The sequence below is a fragment of the Tenrec ecaudatus genome, chromosome X (assembly GCF_050624435.1).
Source record: "Tenrec ecaudatus isolate mTenEca1 chromosome X, mTenEca1.hap1, whole genome shotgun sequence".
Classification (NCBI taxonomy): Eukaryota; Metazoa; Chordata; class Mammalia; order Afrosoricida; family Tenrecidae; genus Tenrec; species Tenrec ecaudatus.
Genome location: NC_134548.1, coordinates 700,001 through 723,459, shown reverse-complemented (window position 1 = coordinate 723,459; position 23,459 = coordinate 700,001). Strand labels below are relative to the sequence as shown.

The 23,459-nt window shown below is 63.9% G+C and overlaps 2 protein-coding genes and 1 long non-coding RNA gene across 3 annotated transcripts in view; 2 read left to right on the top strand and 1 right to left on the bottom strand.

The window, feature by feature from the left end:
* Positions 1-923: 923 nt before the first annotated feature.
* LOC142434623 (E3 SUMO-protein ligase ZBED1-like) lies at positions 924-11,345 on the top strand. Its single transcript, XM_075539303.1, has 2 exons — positions 924-1,052; positions 8,680-11,345. The coding sequence occupies exon 2, from the start codon at positions 8,703-8,705 to the stop codon at positions 10,878-10,880; it is 2,178 nt and encodes a 725-aa protein (XP_075395418.1). The 5' UTR covers positions 924-1,052; positions 8,680-8,702; the 3' UTR covers positions 10,881-11,345.
* LOC142434624 (polyprenol dehydrogenase-like) overlaps positions 925-23,459 on the top strand; it is a 30,885-nt gene continuing 8,350 nt past the window's right edge. The window contains exons 1-3 of the mRNA XM_075539304.1: positions 925-1,052; positions 13,273-13,380; positions 17,926-17,994. Coding sequence (XP_075395419.1) covers positions 944-1,052; positions 13,273-13,380; positions 17,926-17,994 — 286 coding nt within the window. The 5' untranslated portion in view covers positions 925-943. The remainder of the gene's footprint in view (positions 1,053-13,272; positions 13,381-17,925; positions 17,995-23,459) is intronic.
* The window catches only part of LOC142434626 (uncharacterized), an 8,656-nt gene continuing 8,562 nt past the window's right edge, over positions 23,366-23,459 (bottom strand). The window contains exon 3 of the long non-coding RNA XR_012781183.1: positions 23,366-23,459. This exon is cut by the window's right edge and continues 2,259 nt beyond it. This is a non-coding gene — a long non-coding RNA (uncharacterized LOC142434626).

The window sequence follows — 23,459 nt, the reverse complement described above, 5'->3', positions numbered from 1 at the left end:
AGGTAGGGTGTCAGGTCCCTCTGGGGCTCCCCGAGAGCAGGATGGGAGGTGTCCCTGAGGCGGGGGGTGGGGTGGGGTTCAGGGTGGATTGAGAGGTGTCCTCCAAAGATCTGGGTGCAGGTCTTTGTGGGTGCCTGGCAGGAGGGTGTAGGAGGGGGAGGGGTATGCGGTGAATCAGTCTAAGCAGCAACCTGGGGCTCTGCTCCTTAAAGAGTTAACAGCCCCAGACACCCCCACCTTCACTAAGCACGTGAAGGTGGGGGTCCTGCAGCTTCACTAACCACGTGAAGGGAGGGAGTTTGGTTTGGACCTGGACTGACCATACCTGGGAGGTGGGGGGAGGGGTCCTGGCTGGGTGCCCGGGACTGGGCAGGACTCAGGGTCCCCATGGGGAGGGGATCTCGGTGGGTGGGGTGCAGAGCTCCAGCTGAGGTCTGGGCGGGTGGGTGCATGGGAGCCCAGGCAGTTTGGGGAGGGGGCGACTCGGAGTGGGCCTGGAGTCTGCAGGAGGGTCAGTGGGGGGTTTGGTGGTGGGCTGTTAGGGGGTGTGTGTGTCAGGGTCCCATGGTGTGTGGGGGGGGCGAGGGTCTTCCAGAGGGGACCCATGTTGGGGTGCAGGGTCTGGGGGGAAGTCAGGAGGGGGGGTCTATGTTCACGTGGGAGATTAGGGTGCGGGGGGGTCTGTGTTCACGTGGGAGATTAGGGTGCAGGGGGGTCGGAGTTGCACTCAAGCGTCTGCAGGGGGGCCCTGGGGGGGGATGCTCGGGTGGGGGGGCTGCCAGGTGTGTGCGGCGACCCCAGGGGGTTCTCTCGTCCCAGGGGGAGCCCCGGCCGGGGTCCGCTCGGGTCGGGCGGGGCGGGGCGGGGGGGGGGCGGCGCGGCCGGCGGGGGCGGTGCTGCGCGCGGGGCGGGCGTTTCCGTCCGTCCGTCGGCCCCGGCGGCCATGTCGGCTTTGTGCGCGGCGCGGGCGCTCCTGCGGGTGTACGCGGCGGGCGCGGCCGTGCTGCTGCTCCAGCTGCTGCGCCGCCTGCGCGGGGCGCCCCCGGAGCCAGGTCAGCGGGCGCGGGGGGCGGGGGGCGCGGGGGGCGGGGCGCGCGGACCCCGTGACCTTGACCGCGGGCGGGGGGCGGGCCGGGGGCGCGCGGACACGGCGGCGGGGCGCGCTCCGGCGCGGCGTCCGGGGTCCCCAGACCTGCCCCCCTCGACCGCGCGGACCCCGCCTCCCGGGGTCATGGCCGCGCCCCTCGGGGGCCGCGGCGCCCGCCGCGGGGGGCGGGGCGGGTGGGGGTGGGGCCGGCGTCTCGCGCGGGCGGGGACCGCGGCCCCCCCTTGGAGCGCCCCCTGGGAGGAGGGGCGCCCCCGCGGTCCTGGGGGGCCGCCGCGCGCCTGCGAGCCGGCGCGGGGCGGGAGGAGGGGGGCACTTCCGGTCCGTCCACCTTCGCTCCGCGGCGCGGTGACCACTTCCTCCCCGGCGGGGGCGGGGGCGGCGCGGTGGGCGGGGCCATCTCCGGGGGCGGAGTCATCTCTGGGGGCGGAGTCAGTGCCGGGCAGAGGCATCAGGACTCGGTCTGAGCTGTGGGCGGAGTCATCTCCGCGGCGGAGTCACATCTGGGCTAATTCCGTGCGGTGGGCGGAGTCAGTGTGGGGGCGGAGTCATCTGTGGGTGCTTGGTCTGTGCGGTGGGTGGGGTCATCGCCGGGGGCGGGGTCATCTCTGGGGGCGGAGTCAGTGCCCAGCAGAGTCATCAGGACTAGGTCCGTGCGGTGGGCGGAGTCAGTGTGGGGGCGGAGTCATCTGTTGGTGCTTGGTCTGCGCGGTGGGCGGAGTCATCTCTGGGGGCGGAGTCAGTGCCGGGCAGAGTCATTAGGGCTCGGTCTGAGCTGTGGGCGGAGTCATCTCTGGGCTAGGTCTGTGCGGTGGGCGGAGTCAGTGTGGGGGCGGAGTCATCTGTGGGTGCTTGGTCTGTGCGGTGGGTGGGGTCATCTCTGGGGGCGGAGTCATCTCTGGGGGCGGAGTCAGTGCCCAGCAGAGTCATCAGGACTAGGTCTGCGCTGAGGGCGGAGTCAGTGTGGGGGCGGAGTCATCTGTGAGTGCTTGGTCTGCGCGGTGGGCGGGGTCATATCTGGGGGCGGAGTCAGTGCCCAGCAGAGTCATCAGGACTAGGTCCGTGCGGTGGGCGGAGTCAGTGTGGGGGCGGAGTCATCTGTTGGTGCTTGGTCTGCGCGGTGGGCGGAGTCATCTCTGGGGGCGGAGTCAGTGCCGGGCAGAGTCATTAGGGCTCGGTCTGAGCTGTGGGCGGAGTCATCTCTGGGCTAGGTCTGTGCGGTGGGCGGAGTCAGTGTGGGGGCGGAGTCATCTGTGGGTGCTTGGTCTGTGCGGTGGGTGGGGTCATCTCTGGGGGCGGAGTCATCTCTGGGGGCGGAGTCAGTGCCCAGCAGAGTCATCAGGGCTAGGTCTGCGCTGAGGGCGGAGTCAGTTCAGGGGCGGGGTCATCAGGGCTAGGTCTGCATGGTGGGCGGGGTCTGCTCGGTGGGCGGAGTCATCTCGGGGGCGGAGTTATCTCAGGGCCTGGTCCCAGGAGCTCCAGGCCTGAGCAGGATGCTGAGTGCTTTGCTTGCACCTGGGCCTGTTGCCTGGCAACCAGGGTACCTGTTCCTAGGCGCGCTGCAAAACCCAAACCCGAAATCCCCTCGTTGCACGCGAGACGGGAGAAACAAGAAAAAAGTCATCATGCAGACGTGCGCTCAGTTTTTTTAAAAAAGCGTTGACAGTTTTTGACATCGCCTGCCTGTCGCCCCGCTGCCTGAAGGGCGCGCAGGTGTTAAGAATGAGGTGTGTGATCGCTAGCACAATCAGGACATTTCTTCACCCACCTCGCGTGTCACCCACTTTAATCAGTCGCGCGCGTGCAGAATTGCGCAAACATCACCGTCGTGAGCGTGGAAACATCTGCTCTTGCAGTTTCTCGTCAGCACCCCCTGGCCCCCCACCCTGCCCTGCTGCGCCCCCCCCACCCCCCAGGGGCGCTGTGAATTCAGTTGCTGCCCCCACAGATGTACCTGTGCTGGGTTTCATCTGCAGGAAAAAACCGTACAAACACACGCAGGGAGCGAGCAAAGGCCCACAAACCAGCAGCCGCGACCAAGCCACACTGGGGACTTCCATCGATAAAAAGCCGAAAATGTTAAAGCCCAAGACGACTTTAAAAGGGGTCACAAGATGAGATCCAATGTCAGAGAGTTAGATTTTTCCCCTTCCTGTTTTAACCGTTTCCGTGTTTACGCAATTCGGTGGTATCAATGACGTTTACTGTGTTGTACACCTGTCAGCTCTATTTTTTAGAATCACTGTATTTAGGGGCTCATGCAATTCTTATCACAATCCATCCACGCCTCCATTGCGTCGGGCACATTTGTACATGTGTTGCCCTCATCATTCTGCAAACATTTGCTTTCTGCTTGAGCCCATGGCATCAGCTCCTCATTTTCCCCTCCCTCCTCCATGCCCCCTTCCTCATGAACCCTTGATAATTCATAAATCAGTGTTATTTTGTCATATCTTACACCGTCCGGCGTCTCCCTTCACCCGCTAACATTTGCTTTCTACTTGAACCCTTCGCTATTGATTTCTGAAACCTTTTTCTTCCCCCAAACAGAAGCTCAGCCTCCTTGAACCAGGACCTCCCCAGTTCTTTCCTCCGCCAGCTCCTGGCAGCCACTCATCTTAGTCCCGTGTTTAGGGATTTGCCTGTTCCGATGTTCCAACCGGTGTCCCTTTGCCCTCAGAGAGAAAGTCCCCTGTCTGATAGTCCAGGAGGATGTTCTGGGGCATGCCCTGTCCCCCCCATCGCCTTCTGCACACCGGGGGTTCACAATTTAAGCTCCGATACCATCTCCTCCTTCAGAGTTGGATTTTGTTGCCTGCATTCCATAGATCACCTGGCACAGGCTGGAGCGCTTCCTCCACGTGGACTTGGGTCATGCCTCCCTGGGAAGCCTCTGGGATTAGTACCTTGCTAGGAAGATTTGCACGGTCGCTGTGAGTCATTGGCATCCACTCCACCTGAGTGAGTTTATCCAACAAGAATCACCTGTAATTAGACAGGAAGTTACAGAAAACCCCAAGTCTGTGCCCTCGAGTGGACGCCGGCTCACGGGGACCCTGCAGGACAGGGCGGGGCTGCCCCTGGGGGTCTCCCAGGCGGTCAGTCTGCACGGGAGCAGAGAATGAGTCTCTCCCGGGCTTGCAGAATGGAATGTGAACTTGGCCTCCTGTCCCTTGCAATTAACCCAGGGCTCCTCTTCCTGAAGCCATTCTTGCCCGGGGGTGGGGGGCACCCAGTGGCGGATAGAGTTGCAAGGGGGGCCTTCAGGGTGGGGATGGGGGCTGGGATCACCTGCTCTGGGTGGGGCTGGGGGAGAGCTGGAGGTAAGCCGAACCCCAACCCCAGTCCAGGAGTCTGCCCTCAGACGTCGCAGAGAAAGGACCCCCGTGGAGCCCATGTGGGTGCCCGTGTCCTTCCTGCACCCTGCACAACAGAGGGACACTGCCCGGTCCGCACCCCTCTGCCTGAGCCACGCTGCAGCCCCGTGTCCGTGCATCGCATCCAGGGCCTTCCTCTCTGTCGCTGCCCCTCGACTGGACCAAGCACGACGTCCTTCCCCAGGGACTCGCCTCTCCCGACGACATGTCCACTGTCCATGTGACACGGTCTCCCCGTCCCCATCTCTAGGGGGCGCTCTGACACAGACCCTCCCCGTCCCCGCCTCTAGGGGGCGCTCTGACAGAGAACCTCCCCGTCCCCGCCTCTAGGGGGCGCTCTGGCACAGACCCTCCCCGTCCCCGCCTCTAGGGGGCGCTCTGACACAGACCCTCCACGCCTCTAGGGGGCGCTCTGACAGAGAACCTCCCCGTCCCCGCCTCTAGGGGGCGCTCTGGCGTCCTAGGTGAGTCAGAAGCCCGGACCCCTCACCCAGGAAGCTGCAGGGACCCAAGGGCACCCTCCCCTGTTTATAGCCGAGTGGAGGCAGCTCGTGATCCCATTTGAGAGGCAATCACTAACGGCCCCTTGTTCTCATCCTGGTGGCATGTGACTATTACTACTCTGTCCGGTAGCAGAAAGTGGGGGGCGGGCTGGGGGCACGGGCAGACCAGCACCCCAACCCATTCTCTTCTCCTTGTGCTCAGTCTCAATACCGCCCCGTGTCCCCCCAACCTCGCCTGCGACCGCCCTGGACCAAACGAGCGGCGACGGCAGACACGGAGCGCCAGGCCTTTCTTCCGAGGCCCCGGTGCGCTGCGCCCCGCGGGGCCGCCAGGCCTCTCTGCCGCTGCTCCCCAGGCGCCACGCTCTTCCCGCAGGGGGGCGGGGCGAGTGGCTGTGCGGCGGTTACGTTGTACGCTGAGCCACCGGGACGTTACGTTGCCGCCGGTGACGTCAGTGCGTGCGCATGCGCGGTGCCAGGGAACGTCTAAGTCACGGCGCTGCGGCGGCCAGGGTCATTCCGTTCCGGTTACGTTATAGCGTGCGCATGCGCGGTGCCAGGGGGACGTCTAAGTCACGGCGCTGCGGCGGCCAGGGACATTACGTTCCGGTTACGTTATAGCGTGCGCATGCGCGGTGCCCCGAGGACTAGATTATGGTGCTGTGGCGTCGTAGCGTGCGCATGCGCGGTGCCATGTTGCTTGGACGTTGCGGCCGTTAGGTTACAGCAAGCGCATGCGCTGTCATGATGACGTTATGTTACGGCAGTTACGTTAGTCTACGTACGTGCGTGCCCTGATGATTTGATGTTATGGTGCTGTGACGTCATGGTGTGCGCACGCGCCGTGCCACGATGACGTGATACACGCTGTGACGTTCTGCGTGCGCATGCGCTGTGCCGTGTGGACGTGGCGGTCCGGCAGTTAGGTTACAGCGCGCAGGCGCCGCCGTGATGTTGCGGCAGGTGCGTTGCGGCGTGCGCATGCGCCGTGCCACGGCGACGTGTTACTACAGCGCTGTGACATCATAGCGTGTGATGGCGTCACGGCCCTGTGACGTTACAGCGTGCATGACCTTGAGTTACGGCCTGTGACGTCCAGCTTGCATGACCTTGCCTTACGGCCTGTGACGTCCATTATGCGTGACCTTGCATTATGGCCCTGTGATGTCCAGCGTGCGTGACCTTGCGTTACGGCCTGTGACGTCCAGCGTGCATGACCTGCATTGCGGCCTGTGACGTCCAGCGTGCATGGCCTTGAGTTTATGGCCCTGGGACGTCCAGCGTGCATGACCTTGCGTTACGGCCTGTGACGTCCAGCGTGCATGACCTTGCGTTACGGCCTGTGACGTCCAGCGTGCATGACCTTGCGTTACGGCCTGTGACGTCCAGCGTGCATGACCTTGCGTTACGGCCTGGGACGTCCAGCGTGCATGACCTTGCATTACGGCCTGTGACGTCCAGCGTGCGTGACCTTGTGTTACGGCCTGTGACGTCCAGCGTGCGTGACCTTGCGTTACGGCCTGTGACGTCCAGTGTGCATGACCTTGCATTACGGCCTGTGACGTCCAGCGTGCATGACCTTGCGTTACGGCCTGTGACGTCCAGCGTGCGTGACCTTGCATTACGGCCTGTGACGTCCAGCGTGCATGGCCTTGCGTTACGCCCTGTGATGTCCACCGTGCATGACCTTGCATTACAGCCTGTGACGTCCAGCGTGCATGACCTTGCTTTACGGCCTGTGACGTCCAGCGTGCGTGACCTTGCATTATGGCCTGTGACGTCCAGCGTGCATGACCTTGCCTTACGCCCTGTGACGTCCAGCGTGCATGACCTTGTGTTACGGCCTGTGACGTCCAGCGTGCGTGACCTTGCATTATGGCCTGTGACGTCCAGCGTGCATGACCTTGCCTTACGCCCTGTGACGTCCAGCGTGCGTGTGCAGCCCTTGGTGTGAGCTTGGAGCTCACCCGGTCCTGCGTGCAGCTGAGCCTTTGTGCAGAGCCCGCGGGGGGAGGGGAGTGGGGGGCGTGGGAGGCGCGCGTGGGGAGGGGGGCCCTCGGCTGCATGTGTCTCCGCGGCCGCCGTAACGAAGGACAGTCGCTCCGTGGTGCATCTGTTGCATCCTAGTCCGTGTTCTGCAGGGCACGTGGCGAACGTTGCAAGTCTGAACATAGAACACACCGGCCCCCTGCGTGGGGTCCACGGCCGCGCAGAGCCACCTGCAGGCCGGCGCCCGGGGGTCCCGCTGCCCCCAAAGCAAGCGCCGAAGAGCTCGCTCCTCCAATAATCCCCGACGGCGCCCACGGCGAGGGGCGCCCGGATTGGGCTCCAAAGAGGCTGGAGGACACTCAGGGTGCAGCAGAAGAAAGGCCTGGCGTCCTGCCCCTGGACCGTGGAGGAAAAGCCTCTGTGACCAAAGTCAAACCCAAACCCACGGCCATCGAGTGGACACTGACTCACGGCGACCCTGCAGGACAGGGCGGAGCCGCCCCCGGGGGTCTCCAGGCTCCGGTGCAGAAAGCCTCTGCTTCCTCTCGCTCAGTGGCGGGAGGGCTTGAACCCCCGACCTTGTGAGCAGCCCAGCGCCTAAACCAGTAGCCTCAGGGCTGCACACCGGACATGGGAAATGGAAAGAAAGCCTAGTGGGATATGCGCGTGCGTGTGCGTAAAACTGTGCACGTGAAAATGCACTAGGACACCCGTACCTGGGTGCACACACACCTGAGCACACCTGTGACGCACCTGCGGCAGGGAGGCGGCGTGTTCCCAGCTCCGGGAGAAACTGTGCCGACAACAGGAAGTGTCTGCTGCACCCGTTTGCGCCCCCGAACTCCACCTTGTTGATGAGCGACTTAAAACTCGCTCGCGACGGAGGGAAAGTGAACCACCAGGTGGGGAGTGGGGTCCGCCTTCCAGAGTGTGAACCCCCAGAACCACACACACCCACTGTCTTGGGACTCCCACTGAGCCCTGAACTCGGTCCCCGGGGGGCTCGCTGTGACCTCGAGAGCCCGCGGTCCCTGGAGATGGACATCGTGCTTGGTCAAGCGCAGGGGCAGCGACAGAGAGGACGGTCCTCTGGGAGATGGACGGACACGGGCTGCAGCCGTGGCTCAGACATGCGGACGGTGCTGAGGGCGGGCAGGGCCGGGCGGTGTGTCCTTCTGCCCTACATCGGGCCACTGCGCAGGGACCCCATTCGGTGGGGGCGGTTGGGACTGGGGCCCAGGGTCCGTTCTGCTCTGTCCTGCGGGGCCGCTGAGGGTCAGGCTGGACTTGGCTCTGAGAGACGAAAAGGAGCCGTGGTGACCTCCTGATGGTGCAGGGCCGCTCGCGGCAAGGTCGGCGGTTCAAACCCACTCTTTACGCGACCACACAGGCTCCTCTGTGTCCCCTCCGGGGCCGGCAGTTGGCTTCGAACCGCTGACCTTGCCGGGAGGACATCAATACGCCGCCAGGGCACCTGGAGAGGGTGTCTGTGCGTCAGTGTCCACTCCGCAGCGGCGCGCACAATGAAGCGCATGCAGCAAAGGTCTGCGCGCGCGCGCATTCCTGCATCCCCGGGGTGGAAAGCCTGCGCTGGCGTGGCTGGCGTGGCTGCGGCGCGTGAGCCGGGGTCCCCCCCTCACCCGCGGGGGGTGTGTGTGTGCACCCCGCTTTGTCTGACCGTGTCCTTCTCCCCGCTTCTCGGCAGGCGCGGGCCTCGCCTGAAGCGCCATGGAGGCCAAGGGCGCGGACGCGGGCTCGCCGGCGGACCTGAAGCTGGTGGCGCACCCGCGCGCCAAGAGCAAGGTGTGGAAGTACTTCGGCTTCGACACGGACGCCGAGGGCTGCATCCAGCAGTGGAAAAAGATCTACTGCCGCATCTGCATGGCGCAGATCGCCTACTCGGGCAACACCTCCAACCTGTCCTACCACCTGGAGAAGAACCACGCGGAGGAATTCTGCGAGTTCGTCAAGAGCAACACGGACCAGATGCGCGAGGCCTTCGCCAGCGCCTTCTCCAAGCTCAAGCCCGACGCGTCCCCGCAGGCGGCGGCGGCGGCGGCGGCGGGCGCCCCGGACGCCTTGGCCACCAAGGCGAGCCACGCGCAGGAGAGCCGGCGCCAGCAGGAGCTCACGGCGGCCGTGCTGGCCTTCCTCTGCGAGGGCCTCTTCCCGGCGTCCGTGGTGCACGAGGCCACCTTCCGCAGGCTGCTCCGCGCGGCCGACCCGCGCTACGAGCTCCCGGGCGCCGACTTCTTTTACGCGCGCGCCCTGCCCGAGAAGTACGCGGCGGTGCGCGCGGCGGTGCAGCGCGAGCTGAGCCGTGCGCCCTGGTGCGGCGTCTCCATGGACGCCTGGCGCAGCGACACCCAGCACCGCGCCTACGTGACGCTGGGCGCCCACTTCCTCACCCCGGGCGGCGGCGGCGGCGCCCACGGGGGCGGCCTCGCGCTGGCCTGGCGCTGCCTCAGGACCTTCGAGGTGCCCGAGGAGAACGCGGCGGAGACGGTGGCGCGCGTGCTGTACGAGACCTTCACGGAGTGGGGCGTGGGCGCCAAGGTCTTCGGCGCCACCAGCGACCACGGCCGCGACCTGGCGCAGGCGTGCGCGCTGCTGGACACGCCGGTGCACATGCCGTGCCTGGCGCGCAGCTTCGACGCGGGCATCCAGCGCGCGCTGCGGCTGCCCCGGCTGGGCGCGCTGCTGGCGCGGTGCCGCCGGCTGGTGGACTACTTCCAGCACTCGCCCGCCGCCATGCACCTGCTCGCGGAGAAGCAGGGGCAGCGGCGCGCGCGCAGGTGCATGCTGCGCAGCGACCGCGCGGGCTGGTGGGGCAGCACCCTGGCCATGCTGCAGCGCCTGCAGGAGCAGCAGTTCGTGGTCACCGCCGTGCTGGTCGAGGACACCAATAGCCACCACCTGATGCTGGAGGCGGCCGAGTGGGGCGCCATGGAGGCGCTGGCGGAGCTGCTGCAGCCCTTCAAGCAGGTGGCCGACATGCTGTCCGCCTCCAGGTACCCCGCCATCAGCATGGTGAGGCCGCTGCTGCACATGCTCTTCAGCACCACGCTCAGCGTCAAGGACACGGACTGCAAGGAGGTCACCATGGCCAAGGAGGTCATCGCGCAGGAGCTCAGCAGGACCTACCAGGAGGCGCCCGAGGTGGCCATGTTCCTCAACGTGGCCACCTTCCTGGACCCGCGCTACAAGAAGCTGCCCTTCCTGTCCGCCCTGGAGCGCCAGCAGGTGGAGAACAGGGTGGTGGAGGAGGCCAAGGGCCTGCTGGACCGCGGCAGGGGCGCGGGCGGCGCGTTCCGGGGAGCGCACGAGGATGCGCTCTGCGCCGCCTCCGCCGCGCCCCCCGCCGAGGACCCGCCGGCGAAGAGGCTGCAGTTGGGGGGCGCGCCGCCCCCCGCGCCGTCCGCGGTCATCAACAGCATGCTGGCGGAGATCTTCTGCCAGGCGGGCGGCCCCGAGGACCAGGAGGAACGGCACGCGCAGGTGGTGGAGGAGGTCAGCAACTTCAAGTCGCAGAAGGTGCTGGGCCTCGGGGAGGACCCGCTCAAGTGGTGGTCGGACCGCCTCGCCCTCTTCCCGGTGCTGCCCGGCGTCTTGCAGAAGTACTGGTGCGTGCCGGCCACGCGCGTCTGCCCGCAGCGCCTCTTCGGCTCGGCCGCCAACGTGGTGCGCGCCAAGCGCAACCGCCTGGCCCCCGCGCACGTGGACCTGCAGGTCTTCCTCTACGAGAACGCGCGCGCCGCAGCCGCAGCGGCCGAGCCGGAGCCCGAGGACGAGGACGAGGGGCAGTGGGGTCTGCACCACGACCAGGCCTTCGCCGCCCTCGGGGACCCCGGCGGGGGCGCGGCCGCCGGCTTCTTCGGGGCGCGCGAAGCGGGTGCCTTCCCCTAGCGCGGCTCTTGGAGAGTTTGCGCGCCAAGGCGGCGGAGGAGGAGGGCAACGGCTTCCAGGCTGGTGAAAATGGGCCGTGCTGGATTTTGGGGAGCGGGTGCGTGGCGCCCTGGCAGTGGACATGCCTCCTGGCACCCCGCCGCACGCACCCCCGTTCCCTGTGCTTGCAGACTAAGCGGGCAGCTGAGGGTGCCGGTTAAGTGCACGCTGGGTGCCCTGGGGAGACAGCACGGGGGTCCTGTGCCTTCCCGGGAAAGGAACATGGGGGGGAAGCAGGATGCATGAGCCGGGGCTCCCGGAACCCCAAATCTGTGCGCGAAGGAAGAGACTTGCTAACCCACAGCTGGTGCGCGCGGTGTGTCCCCCGCCTGGGAAAGCGGGGTTCCGGGATTGCCCGCGGTGTGAACAGATTGAGGTGCAAACTGATGGAGAAATGAAATAAAGGAGACGCACTTCCTTTGCGGTCCTCGGTGCTCTCCTTCCCGGGCCCGACTCTCACTGGCCAGGAGCATGGGCCCTACAGCTGGCTCTGGCTTTGTGGGGGTGCAGAGGAGCCCCGGGCTCCCTCCCCCCAAAATCCGCCCCTAATTAATTTCTCCGCGCCACCGTGCGCCCAGTGAGCACCCCCAGACGCTGACCAGCCACGTGGCCCGGCTCACAAGTAGCCAGAGGCGTGTGGCAGAAAGGCCTGGCCGTCTCCTTTCTCCCTCCTGGTGGCCAGTGAGCTTGACCTTGCCGACGTTGGAGGTCGCAGCCCCACTTGCAGCCCGTGGTGGCCCTCCGGAAAGATGACCCCTGTCCTGGAAGAGACCCCGACTCTGGGCGACCCAAGAGCACAGGGTGCCAGCTGCCCCCGTGGGCAGTCCGTCCATCCGTCCATCCGTGGGTGGACAGCCTCCTCTTTCTGCTCCAGACGGGATGGCGGCTTCTGCCACCGACCTTGTGGTCAGCCTGTCCGGTTGACCATTCACGGTGCCCCCCCGGGATCCATTCCATTCAGCCGACGGGACACGCTCTGGTAGCGCAGGGCGGAGGGGAGAAATGGCCGTGTGCTCTGCTGGCCCTTGGGCGTCCACTGCGGCGATCGTGTCCTCTTCGGGCAACGGTCAGCAGTTGGAGACCTCCGGCTGCTCCGTATGGATAGATAGATACATAGATAGATAGATAGATGGATAGATTATAGATAGATGATTGATAGATTGATTGATAGATAAACTCACTGCCCTCGAGTGGACACCGACTCAGCGACCTGCAGGGCAGGCGGTCAGTCTTACTTGGGGGGCAGACAGGCTGGTCTTTCTCTGCTGACCTTCCGGGTCGCAGCCCGGTGAGGCCCCCCCAGGCCCCCCGGCTCTGAGCGGCTTCCCAGCGAGACGGGGAAGTGGACCCTGTGGGAAGAACAGCTCCCGGGGAGGACTTGGGGGCCGGGAGGTGAGTCCACGCTGGCCGAGAAGCCCTGTTGCTGGCTGTGCTGGGTCATCAGCCGTGTGTGCGTGCGCGTGCATGCGTGTGCATGTGTGTGCGTGTCAGTGCAGCCGTCCCGACACGTGATCTGCACGCCAACAGGCCCTCGGTGCTGGTTTCTAGAGCTGCGGGGCACAGCTGGACCTCAGTGGACCTCAGCTGGACCTCCTTTCTGCAAATGCCGCGTTTCCATGACACCGGGATTAACCCAGCGGCTGCCCGGTCACCGCGGGGCGGCGGTTAGTCCTCGGGAGCTCAGAGCCCCGACCTGCAGGGTCCCCGAGAGTCGTGTCCACTCGAGGGCAGGAGGTCCTGTTTGCTGTGCGCCTGGGCTTTGTTTTGTTGGCTGGTTTTCCTCGGCGCCGGGAGCTCTTTCCCGGGATCCACATGTGGTCACACTGAGCCCCTCTGCACGTCGAAGCTCAGAGGGGGTCCTCCTGCCCCCTTGAGTCCCAGAATTCCGGGGTGGTGGGGTGCAGGGGGTGCGGGGGGTGCAGGGGGCGAGCGGGAACGAGCCAGGACGCGGCAGCCTCGCTTCCTTTGTCCAGTGCGCTCTCTCCTGCTGCCCGCTGCCCTCGACGCGTGAAGTGACCACCGCCCGGTCCTGCACCATCCCCGCGGCGGGCTGGGGGGCAGAGCTGGTGGGGGGAGTTCCCGTGGCCGTGGGAGCAGCTCGGCGCCGGCGTGGCCTCCACGTGGCTCCGCGTGTCTTGTCCGCAGGGACGTCGCCCGGGAGGGGCCGTGTGCCCCCCGCCAATGACATCATCAGTCTGATTGACAGGCTGGACCCCGACCTTGCCGGCTGACAGGCGATGAAGGATTGACACCCATGGGGCCCATGCATGGGTGGGGGGTCCCCTGCTGCCCCCGTCAGAGCCGTCTGGCCTGAGACCTCACCCCCATCTCCCTGCTCTCGTCTCCCCCCTAGTGCTGCCCCCAAGACCCGACCGCGTGGCCATCGTCACCGGGGGCACCGACGGCATCGGCTTCGCCACAGCAAGGCGCCTGGCACAGCTCGGCATGCACGTGATCATAGGTAATGGCACGGGGGGGGGGTCACGCCTGGGCGCTCCCCAGCAGGGGTGTGCACGCAGCACGGGGGGGCAGCTCCTGCAGAGGAAACACGGGGGGCAGGTCGGGGGGAGATGGACGCTCACAGGCGGACGGGGAGCCTGTGCATCCGGGCGTCCATTTCAACACACCCCCCACTTGCCCAGCGGGCATGGGGCGCGGGTGGGGGGGTCCCTGAGTTCCTAGAAGCACCGGGTGCACCCCGGTCGGAGCAGTGACCAGAGCAGGTGCGCTGCATCGGCCCCTTTCTGTTTATCACGACGGGGGGCTAGTCCCCCGCTTGGCCGCCAGCTGTGCCCCCTCCTTGGATCTCCTTCCGGGCCGGCCGCCTCTGCCCCCGTGTCCCCCGCGCGCCCCGAGCTGCCTCGGTTTCCCCGGATGCTTGTTTCTCTCTGGGAATCTTTGTGCACCAGCCTCGTTCATGGACCGTCTCCCGGTCAGTTCCGTTTGGGGGCAACGTGTCCAGATGGGGACGGCGTGGGGTCCCTGTTCTTGTGAGTCAGTTTCAACTCACAGCGACGCCGGGCAGCAGATGGACACACTGCCCGGTCCTGCCCCGTCCCCCCCATGTGCCCGTGTCCGAGCCACGGCTGCAGCCCTGTGTCCATGCATCGTGTCCAGGGCTGGACACGTCCACTGTCCATGTGTGTGTGTCCTGTGGGTCCTGGGGGCGGCCGGTCAGGACCCCAGCTTGCTCCCCCGCGGGAGCTGGCAGTCCCGGGCTGACCTGCGTGGGGCGGTGGCGATGTGGGTCAGGCGGCCCGCCTGCTGGCCTCTCCTCGCCTGCGAGCTCGGCCCACACCTTGCACACACTCACCTGACACTCCCGGCCCGGGCAGCTCTCACCTGCACGGTGCTGCTCCCGGCCAGCCAGACGTGACTCATCCCGGGGGACGGGGGTGCCCGGCTCCCCGCAGCGTCTCCCTGGGCAACAGGCTGAGCGGCTGCTTGGAGCGGAGCTGCCCTTGGTGCAAGAAGGACCGTCCACTGCCTCCCCGGGGTGCAGGGAGGGGAGCCCACCGAGGGCAGCCTGGCCGTCAGGAGGATCTGCTTGGACACAGAACACGCCCTCATCTTCCTCACTGGCCCCCTGGGGGCGCCGGGAGGTGCTGGGCTGCCCGTCTGCACCCACAGAGACCCGATGAGCGGAAAACAGCACCCCGCCCCCGGGCGCCCTCATTGCTCTATAGCTGAGCCCACGGCTGCAGCCACTGTCCGTCCAAAGCACGTGACACTGAGTCTCCCCGTCCCCGCCTCTAGGGGGCGCTCTGAGCCAGAACCTCCCTGCCTCTAGGGGGCGCTCTGACACAGAACCTCCCCGCCTCTAGGGGGCGCTCTGGGACGCAACCTCACTGTCCCAGCGTCTAGAGGGCGCTCTGAGACAGAACCTCCCCGTCCCCGCCTCTAGGGGGCGCTCTGACACAGACCCTCCACGCCTCTAGGGGGCGCTCTGACAGAGAACCTCCCCGTCCCCGCCTCTAGGGGGCGCTCTGACACAGAACCTCCCTGCCTCTAGGGGGCGCTCTGACACAGAACCTCCCCGCCTCTAGGGGGCGCTCTGACACAGACCCTCCCGTCCCCACCTCTAGGGGGCGCTCTGACACAGAACCTCCCCGCCTCTAGGGGGCACTCTGACACAGAACCTCCCCGCCTCTAGGGGGCGCTCTGACACAGAACCTCCCCGCCTCTAGGGGGCGCTCTGACACAGAACCTCCCTGCCTCTAGGGGGCGCTCTGACACAGACCCTCCCTGCCTCTAGGGGGCGCTCTGACACAGACCCTCCCGTCCCCACCTCTAGGGGGCGCTCTGACACAGAACCTCCCTGCCTCTAGGGGGCGCTCTGACACAGAACCTCCCCGCCTCTAGGGGGCGCTCTGACACAGACCCTCCCGTCCCCACCTCTAGGGGGCGCTCTGACACAGAACCTCCCCGCCTCTAGGGGGCACTCTGACACAGAACCTCCCCGCCTCTAGGGGGCGCTCTGACACAGAACCTCCCCGCCTCTAGGGGGCGCTCTGACACAGAACCTCCCTGCCTCTAGGGGGCGCTCTGACACAGACCCTCCCTGCCTCTAGGGGGCGCTCTGACACAGACCCTCCCGTCCCCACCTCTAGGGGGCGCTCTGACACAGAACCTCCCTGCCTCTAGGGGGCGCTCTGACACAGAACCTCCCCGCCTCTAGGGGGCGCTCTGACACAGACCCTCCCGTCCCCACCTCTAGGGGGCGCTCTGACACAGAACCTCCCCGCCTCTAGGGGGCACTCTGACACAGAACCTCCCCGCCTCTAGGGGGCGCTCTGACACAGAACCTCCCCGCCTCTAGGGGGCGCTCTGACACAGAACCTCCCCGCCTCTAGGGGGCGCTCTGACACAGAACCTCCCTGCCTCTAGGGGGCGCTCTGACACAGAACCTCCCCGCCTCTAGGGGGCGCTCTGACACAGAACCTCCCTGCCTCTAGGGGGCGCTCTGAGACACAATGTCTCCGCCTCTAAGGGGCGCTCTGAGACACAACCTCACTGTCCCAGCATCTAGGGGTCTCTCTGGCCGTGCTCCTTCGGAGACAGCTGTGTGTCCCCTTGGCGGCCCCTGGTCCTTTCAGCCTTTTCAGCACCCCAGTTCCCAAGCATGGCTGCTTCTCTGCGCGCCCTTCTTCAGGGTCCCTCCTTCGCCTGCAGCCCCTGGAAGCACCAGGCCCGGGTGGGGCGCCCCCTGATCCCCAGGGGCCTCCTTGTCCTCCTCCCTCCACCGAGGTCTCCGCGGCGACGCCATGCGTCACCCGACCCTGCAGGGCCGCGTCTGCAAGCAGGGCCGCGTCTGCAAGCAGGGCCGCGTCTGCAAGCAGGGCCGCGTCTGCAAGCAGGGCCGCGTCTGCAAGCAGGGCCGCGTCTGCAAGCAGGGCCGCGTCTGCAAGCAGGGCCGCGTCTGCAAGCAGGGCCGCGTCTGCAAGCAGGGCCCCCGTCTGCAAGCAGGGCCGCGTCTGCAAGCAGGGCCGCGTCTGCAAGCAGGGCCGCGTCTGCAAGCAGGGCCGCGTCTGCAAGCAGGGCCGCGTCTGCAAGCAGGGCCGCGTCTGCAAGCAGGGCCGCGTCTGCAAGCAGGGCCGCGTCTGCAAGCATCGCATGGGTCCGAGCGAGACGCCATCCTGCCCACCCCCAGCCTGGTGTCCGTGCCCTGGGACTGGGTTTTCCTGGGTTTCCATCCACGCGGAAGGCGGCATCCTGCATTTCATCCTCGCGGGCTCGGGGCCTCTAGCCGTCCTGCTGCTGCTCCCTCGTTTGCATAAGCCAGCTCTGCTCAGGCTGTGCTTCGAGTGCGGGCAGTGGGCACTTCCCTGATGGGCACCTTCCCCGGCCTCAGACGGGGCAGCTGGCCTTGGCCCTTGCTCTGTCCGCCCGGCTAATCCACCGACGGCCCCACAGTCAGGCGTCCTAGAATCCCTATTCTCAAGGCCGCCCACGGTTGGTTCAGATCCACACCCGAGGCCCCGGCATGGAGTGGGCCCCAGCCTGGTGGCCACAGGGACGCCGCCCGCCGGTGGACGGACAGGGCCGGGAATCACTTTAAGGAAAACACGTTTCCCACGGACTCAGCGTCCCCACAGCGTGTTGGGTGTGTGTGTTTGGGGGGGGGGGTGTTGGGAATATTTGTCTGAATTGCCAACGTCAGGTCCGCAGTCCCGGCCAATTCCTTGGTGCTGCCCACGGCCCTAACCTGTAGGCGAGCATTCCGGTGCTTGTGGGAGGGCCTGAGCCAGTGGGTCCCGGCATAAAGAACAGGGACGGGAGGCGCATGCCTGCTCACAGCGACGTGTTGGGGTGCTCCAGGGTGTCTTGGCAGACTGAGGAGGCCTGCTAAGCTCAGGGTCAGCAGTTCTAACCCACCAGCCGCTCCTGGGGAGACAGACCAGACCGTCTGCTCCCGTGCAGACTGACCGCCTGGGAGACCCCCAGGGGCAGCTCCGCCCTGTCCTGCAGGGTCCCCGTGAGTTCCCAAGGACTCGGTGGTGTTTGGAGACCGTCGATGCATCTGCTCTCTTCAACTAGAAACATTGTATCTGTTCTCATCCTTTAACTGGAAACCTGCTCTCCACTCTCTCCCTCTTAGCTTGAGACATTGTGTCGCTCCCTCCACTCTGGCTGGAAGCCCTGCTCTTGTTCGAATCTTCCCGTAGCTGGCGACACTGTATCTGATTTCTTCACACGGCCTGGAAACATTGTATCCATTCGCAGCCCCTTCCAGGAGACATTGTATCTACTCCCGTCCCCTTATCGAAAACATTGTATCTGCACCTTTATCCTTTTTAAAGTTGGAAACATTGTATCCACTCTCCTCCCTTCCGCTGGAAACATTGTATCTGCACCTTTATTGCTTTTTAAGTTGGAAACATTGTATCCACTCTCCCCCTTCTGCTGGAAACATTGTATCTGCACCTTTATCGCTTTTTAAGTTGGAAACATTGTGTCCACTCTCCCCCTTCCGCTGGAAACACTGTATCTCTTCTCTTCCCTTTAGCTGGAAACAATGACCACAAAGCCCAGAACGTCGTGAGGCAAATCCAAGAGGAGGCTCTGAACAAGAAAGGTACCGTGTGGCCCCCCAGGGGTGCTTCTTGGGACAGGGCTGTGAGGCCGTGCCCGGGGCTGGGGGCTACGGGTCACCGATGGCGAGCGTGTGTTCTTTTGGCCTCTCTCCTGGGAGTTTGGTGTGATCACAGGGGTGTGTCGATACACACTGCCCTCGAGTGGAAGCTGACTCAGCCTGGGAGACCCACGGGGGCAGCTCCGCCCTGTCCTGCAGGGTCACTGATGCAGTGTGTTTATCTATCTATCTATCTATCTATCTATCTATCTATCCATCCATCCATCCATCCATCCATCCATCCATCCATCCATCTATCTATCTATCTATCTATCCATCTATCCAGTCTATCTATCTATCTATCTATCTATCTATCTATCTATCTATCTATCTATCTATCTATCTATCTATCTATCTACATATCTGCATATCCATTAGCTCCTGGGGAGAAAGACCAGACCGTCTGCTCCCGTTACATCTGACAGCTCTGCCCTGTCCTGCAGGGTCAGAAGGAAACACTGCCCAGTCCTGCGTGGTCCTCCACGTGGCTGGTCAGCTCAGGTCTGAGGCTGTGGCCAGTGGGTGGTCTGAGCACCTTCCTGCCCAGGGGGCTCCGATTCCAGGTCTGCATCTGACAGGGCTCAGTGCAGGGCCATGCGGTTTCCACGGGCTCGTCTGCAGCGTTAGCTCTCCAGGCCTTTCTTCCTCGTCTCTGTCCATCTGGAATCCCTCCTGAGGCCCGTCTGCTGTGGGTGACCCTGCCGGCATTTAAAATACCAGCGGTCGGCAACGTCCGTGGGCATTTATCTTGCATAAATGAAGGGAAAAAGAGCCCCGGCCGAGTTTCCAGCCGTGTAATGAAAACAGAACGTGAGCGTTAGATTACCCTGGGCTGAGTTTCAGCAGCAGGTCACCAGCCCTCTCACCCTGGTCCCTCTCAGGACGCTCCGCTGAGACCGGTCCACCCCGGGTGACCCCGCTGGTGTCTGAACCGCCGGTGGCAGAGTTTCTGGCACCCGAGCCACGTGGAAGCGCCCCAGTAAGACAGACAGACGGGGGCCCGGGGAGCGGGGGCATCTTGTGTCTGGTGGGCAGCCGCATCCTGCCCGCGTGACATCTTTCCTGGCTCAGACATGGATGGAGCCCCACTTGTTAGCTCCGCCGTTCCTCCCCCGTCTGAGCGGTCCACACGGACTCACCGCCCGGCTCCTGGGAGCACAGGGTGGCCCCCCCCCCGTGCATTTCCCGTGTCCACCCAGTGACCTCTGTCCCTGGGCTGAGCCTGCCCTCGGGATCTCCCCTGTTACTGTCCCAGGGCTGCCGGCCTCCCTGCCCGCTGTCCTTGCCCGCCTGCTGTCTGTGCACGGCGGTGGTGCTCAATCTGTGGGTCGCGACCCCATTGGGGGGGAGTCAAACGACCCGTTTACGGGGATCATCGGAAAAACGCATATTTCAGAATCTAGAATTACACGTTGCTTGGTGGTTAATCGTTTTAACAGCGTTTAACTCGTCACAATGAGACACATCCTGCCGATCAGATACTGACATGACAGTTCATCACGGTAGCAAATATCAGTTCGGAAAAGTAGCAACGGAAATAATGTTATGGTTGGGGGGGGTCACCACATGGGGAACTCTCTGGAGGGGCCGCGGCGTGAGGAAGGTGGAGAGGCGCTGGGGGCTTGTGATAACGGATCACATGAGGTCCCTGTGGCAGGTGGACGGCTGTTAACAAGGAACCACACAGATGCCGACGTTACTAATGTGGGTGGGGAGCGGGGCAGGCGAGGACTTGAGGTACGCTTTGCATGCCATTCCGCGAACTAATAACGAACCAGGGCAATAAACCGAAACACCCAGGTCTGCGGTGCAAACGCACCAGCCGCTCCCTGGGAGAGAGACCAGACCGTCTGCTCCCGTGCAGACTGACCGCCTGGGAGACCCCCAGGGGCAGCTCCGCCCCGTCCTGCAGGGTCCCCGAGAGTCGGCGTCCACTCGATGGCAGTGAGTTTGGGTTTGGGCTGATTTTCACGACTGCTTTAGATTTGTAGAAATATTGAGCAAGAAGTAGCTCAGGTTGTCACCTGTCCCCGCCCACAGTGACTGCCCGCAGTCACGTTGGCATCCGTGCAATGCTTTGCTACCACCCACCAGCTCCCATGAGACATCGTGTGACACATTGTTACCACCTTCCAGCCACCACTGAGACCTCATGTGATACATTGTTGCCACCCACCAGCCACTGAGACCTCATATGATACATTGTTGCAATCCACCAGCCACTGAGACCTCATGTGATACATTGTTGCCACCCACCAGCCTCTACTGAGACCTCATGTGATACATTGTTGCCACCCACCAGCCACTGAGACCTCATGTGATACATTGTTACCACCCACCAGCCACTACTGAGCCTTCATGTGATACATTCTTACCACCTACCAGCCCCTACTGAAACTTCATATGATACATTGTTACCACCACCAGCCCCTACTGAGCCTTCATGTGATACATTGTTATCACCCAACAGCCCCTACTGAAACTTCATATGATACATTGTTACCACCACCAGCCCCTACTGAGCCTTCATGTGATACATTGTTATCACCCAACAGCCCCTACTGAGACTTCATATGATACATTGTTACCACCACCAGCCCCTACTGAGCCTTCATGTGATACATTGTTATCACCCAACAGCCCCTACTGAGCCTTCATGTGATACATTGTTATCACCCACCAGCCCCTACTGAGACCTCATGTGATACATTGTTACCGCCCACTAGCTGCCATTGAGACCTCACTGTTCACGCCTAGACTTGGGGTGTCTCACGCCGGTAACTGCCCGATGGCCACCAGAAAGAGGTGGTTCTAATCCACCCAGAGGTGCCTCTGCAGAAAGGTCTGGTGCTCTGCTCTGTGAGGAAAAAAACACCAGACGGGAACTCAGGCCCTTGCGGGCACGCGGCAGGCTCCCGGGTAAGGTTTGGGCTTGATGGGGGGGGGGGGGGCTTAGTCTCGGTGTTCCTTCAGGAGGCAGGACCGGCCTTCGGCAGCTGCGCCCCAAAGACTGTTGTGGATCGATCTGATCCTCTCGACCCGGGAGGCCAGCAGGGAACAGCCTCCCGTGGGGTGCTGTGTCTGTCAGTCCTTACGGGGCAGGGAGGCTCAGGCCCCAGGACCTGCACTTCTGTGAAGGAGTCGGGGGCCTTTGGGGACATGTTTCCACTCCACGGACACTGCAGGCCGGGTTGTTTTACAAGTTAATTACCCGGCGGCGGATCACGAGCCACTTAGCAGATAAGAGGCAATGAGATCGGTGAGAACAGGACAATTGCTTCTGACAATTGCTTTCCAGGCCCCACGTGGTAGGTCGCCTTCTCGCGGCCCGAGGAAGGGTGCTCGGGGAATGGGGGAAAGATGGGGGGCCCTGCTCCCCCCCCCAGTGAACACAGGAGAATGGACAGCCTCGGGAAACACACAGGGGCAGTTCTGTCCATCTGGTCCTGCAGGGTCTGTGGAGTCGGCACTGACTCGATGGCAGCGGGATCGGTCTGTCTCCCTCCGGGCTCCCTGGGGTGGGTGGGGCGGCGAGCTCTGTGGAGCTCAGAGAGCAGGCATCTCTTTCCTGCCTGCCCGGCAGAGTGAGCTGAACCAGGTCCCGTGGGGAGTTAGCGAGTCCAAGGGGAACTTCTTGGGGGGGTCCTGTTTGCACATGCACGGGCTTATTCCAGAGAGAGCGTGCGTGAACAGGAGTGTGGGATGAGAGATCCGCAGGCTTGGCAGCTCCATCCACGTCCGTGAAGACCGCTCTCCCCTCAGCCGGATTCCGAGAGCTGTCGGCCCCGGGGGGCTCACCCCCTGGGAGCATCTCTGACCAGGTTCTGTGTCTGCTCATGAGATTTTCAGAACCCGACCTCGTCTCCGTGCCGCCCGTCAGGCTTTCGGAGGCTAAGGAACCCCCCAGCAGCGGACACCCCTTCACGGCTCTGGACTCTGCTGTTGGTCTGGAGGCTCCGCTGAAGCCTGTTCACGTCCGGTGACCCTGCTGGTGCCTGAGGACCACGGGGACCTGGCTCCCCGCCTCCCCCCCAGCGACGCGCGGCCCCCAAGGGACGGGAAGCTGATGGTCCAACACAAGTGTGACCCCGTCTCTGCATCAGCCACTAAAGGCAGCGACGGAGCAATGGAAGAACCCCATCAACGGCTTGAGCCTGAGACGGATCCAACGGGGACGGGCAACGCACTGAGATTCGCAGGTGCCTGGGGTGCAGAGTCGGTGAGTGGTGGGGGCACCGTCCATTGTCGAGTTGGGATGGATGATTGAAGGGGCAGAGCCTGGCCCGTCCATCAGGTCGCAGCCGAGTGACCTCGTCGGGAGGCGCCACGGAGATAAAGAGCCCGCTGGAGGCGGGACACACGCTCACTCCCTGCAGGACATTCCTGTGGACAAGACGCAGGGAGCTGAGCTGACGGAGCCCTGGAGCTGGAGGAGCCACGTGGAGGCCACGCCAGCGCTGAGCTGCGTCCACGGCCACTGGATCCACAGGACTCTGCACCCGCCGGCCTGTGATCCCCCTGCTTTCAGAGTCATTGCATGAGGTGCATGCGTCTGAAGAGGGATTTATAGATTGATATTGGACAGACGGGCTCATATCGGACTGATGGACTTGGTCTGGTCCAGGCTGGGACGTTTTCTCAATATGCAATTGCTCGTGGATGGAAAGCTCTTTCTTAGCCCCTGGATCCGTTTCGCTAGTCGGCCTCCGAGAAGACAGATTCCACCAGGAACTGTGCACCGGCTTAGCAACAGGGAAGGGGGCTCGCATGTACTCTCCTCGTCAATGGAAAGGACGCGGGGGCGGGGCGGGGGGTGGGATCGAACTCGCGCTCCCCCCGCCCCAGACTCTGCTTGTGTTGAGGACGCGGGAAGCCCCCCAAGAAGTCGGGCAGAACACGAAGACCCAGTGCACCCGAGGGGACGGTGCTCAGTGCACCGTTCCGGCCCGTGAGCAGGGACCCCGCGCTGGGGTCCTTTTTAAAAAAATGCAGACTCTTTACCTGGAAATTTTTTAATTTTTAAAGCATTTTATTGGGGGCCGGTACAGCTCTTACCACACTCCATGCATCCCTCCATCCATCGAGCACATTCCTACATCTGTTGCCCTTTTTCTGAAAACAATTTCTACTTGAGCCCTTGGGACCAGCTCATCCCCACCCCCTGCAAGCCCGCTGCCTCAGGTTACCTTCTGCATTTATAAATTATGATGAGTTTTTTCATGCCCCACCTGAGCGCCGTCTCCCTTCACCCACTTCCCTGTTGTCCGGCCCCCCAGGAGGGGGTTCTATGTAGATCAATGTGATCGGTTTCCCCTTCCTCCCCCCCTTCTCCTCCCCCTCCTGGTGTCGCGACTCCCATTACTGTTCCCGAGGGGCTTGGCCGTCCTGGATTCCCGGTGCTGCGAGCT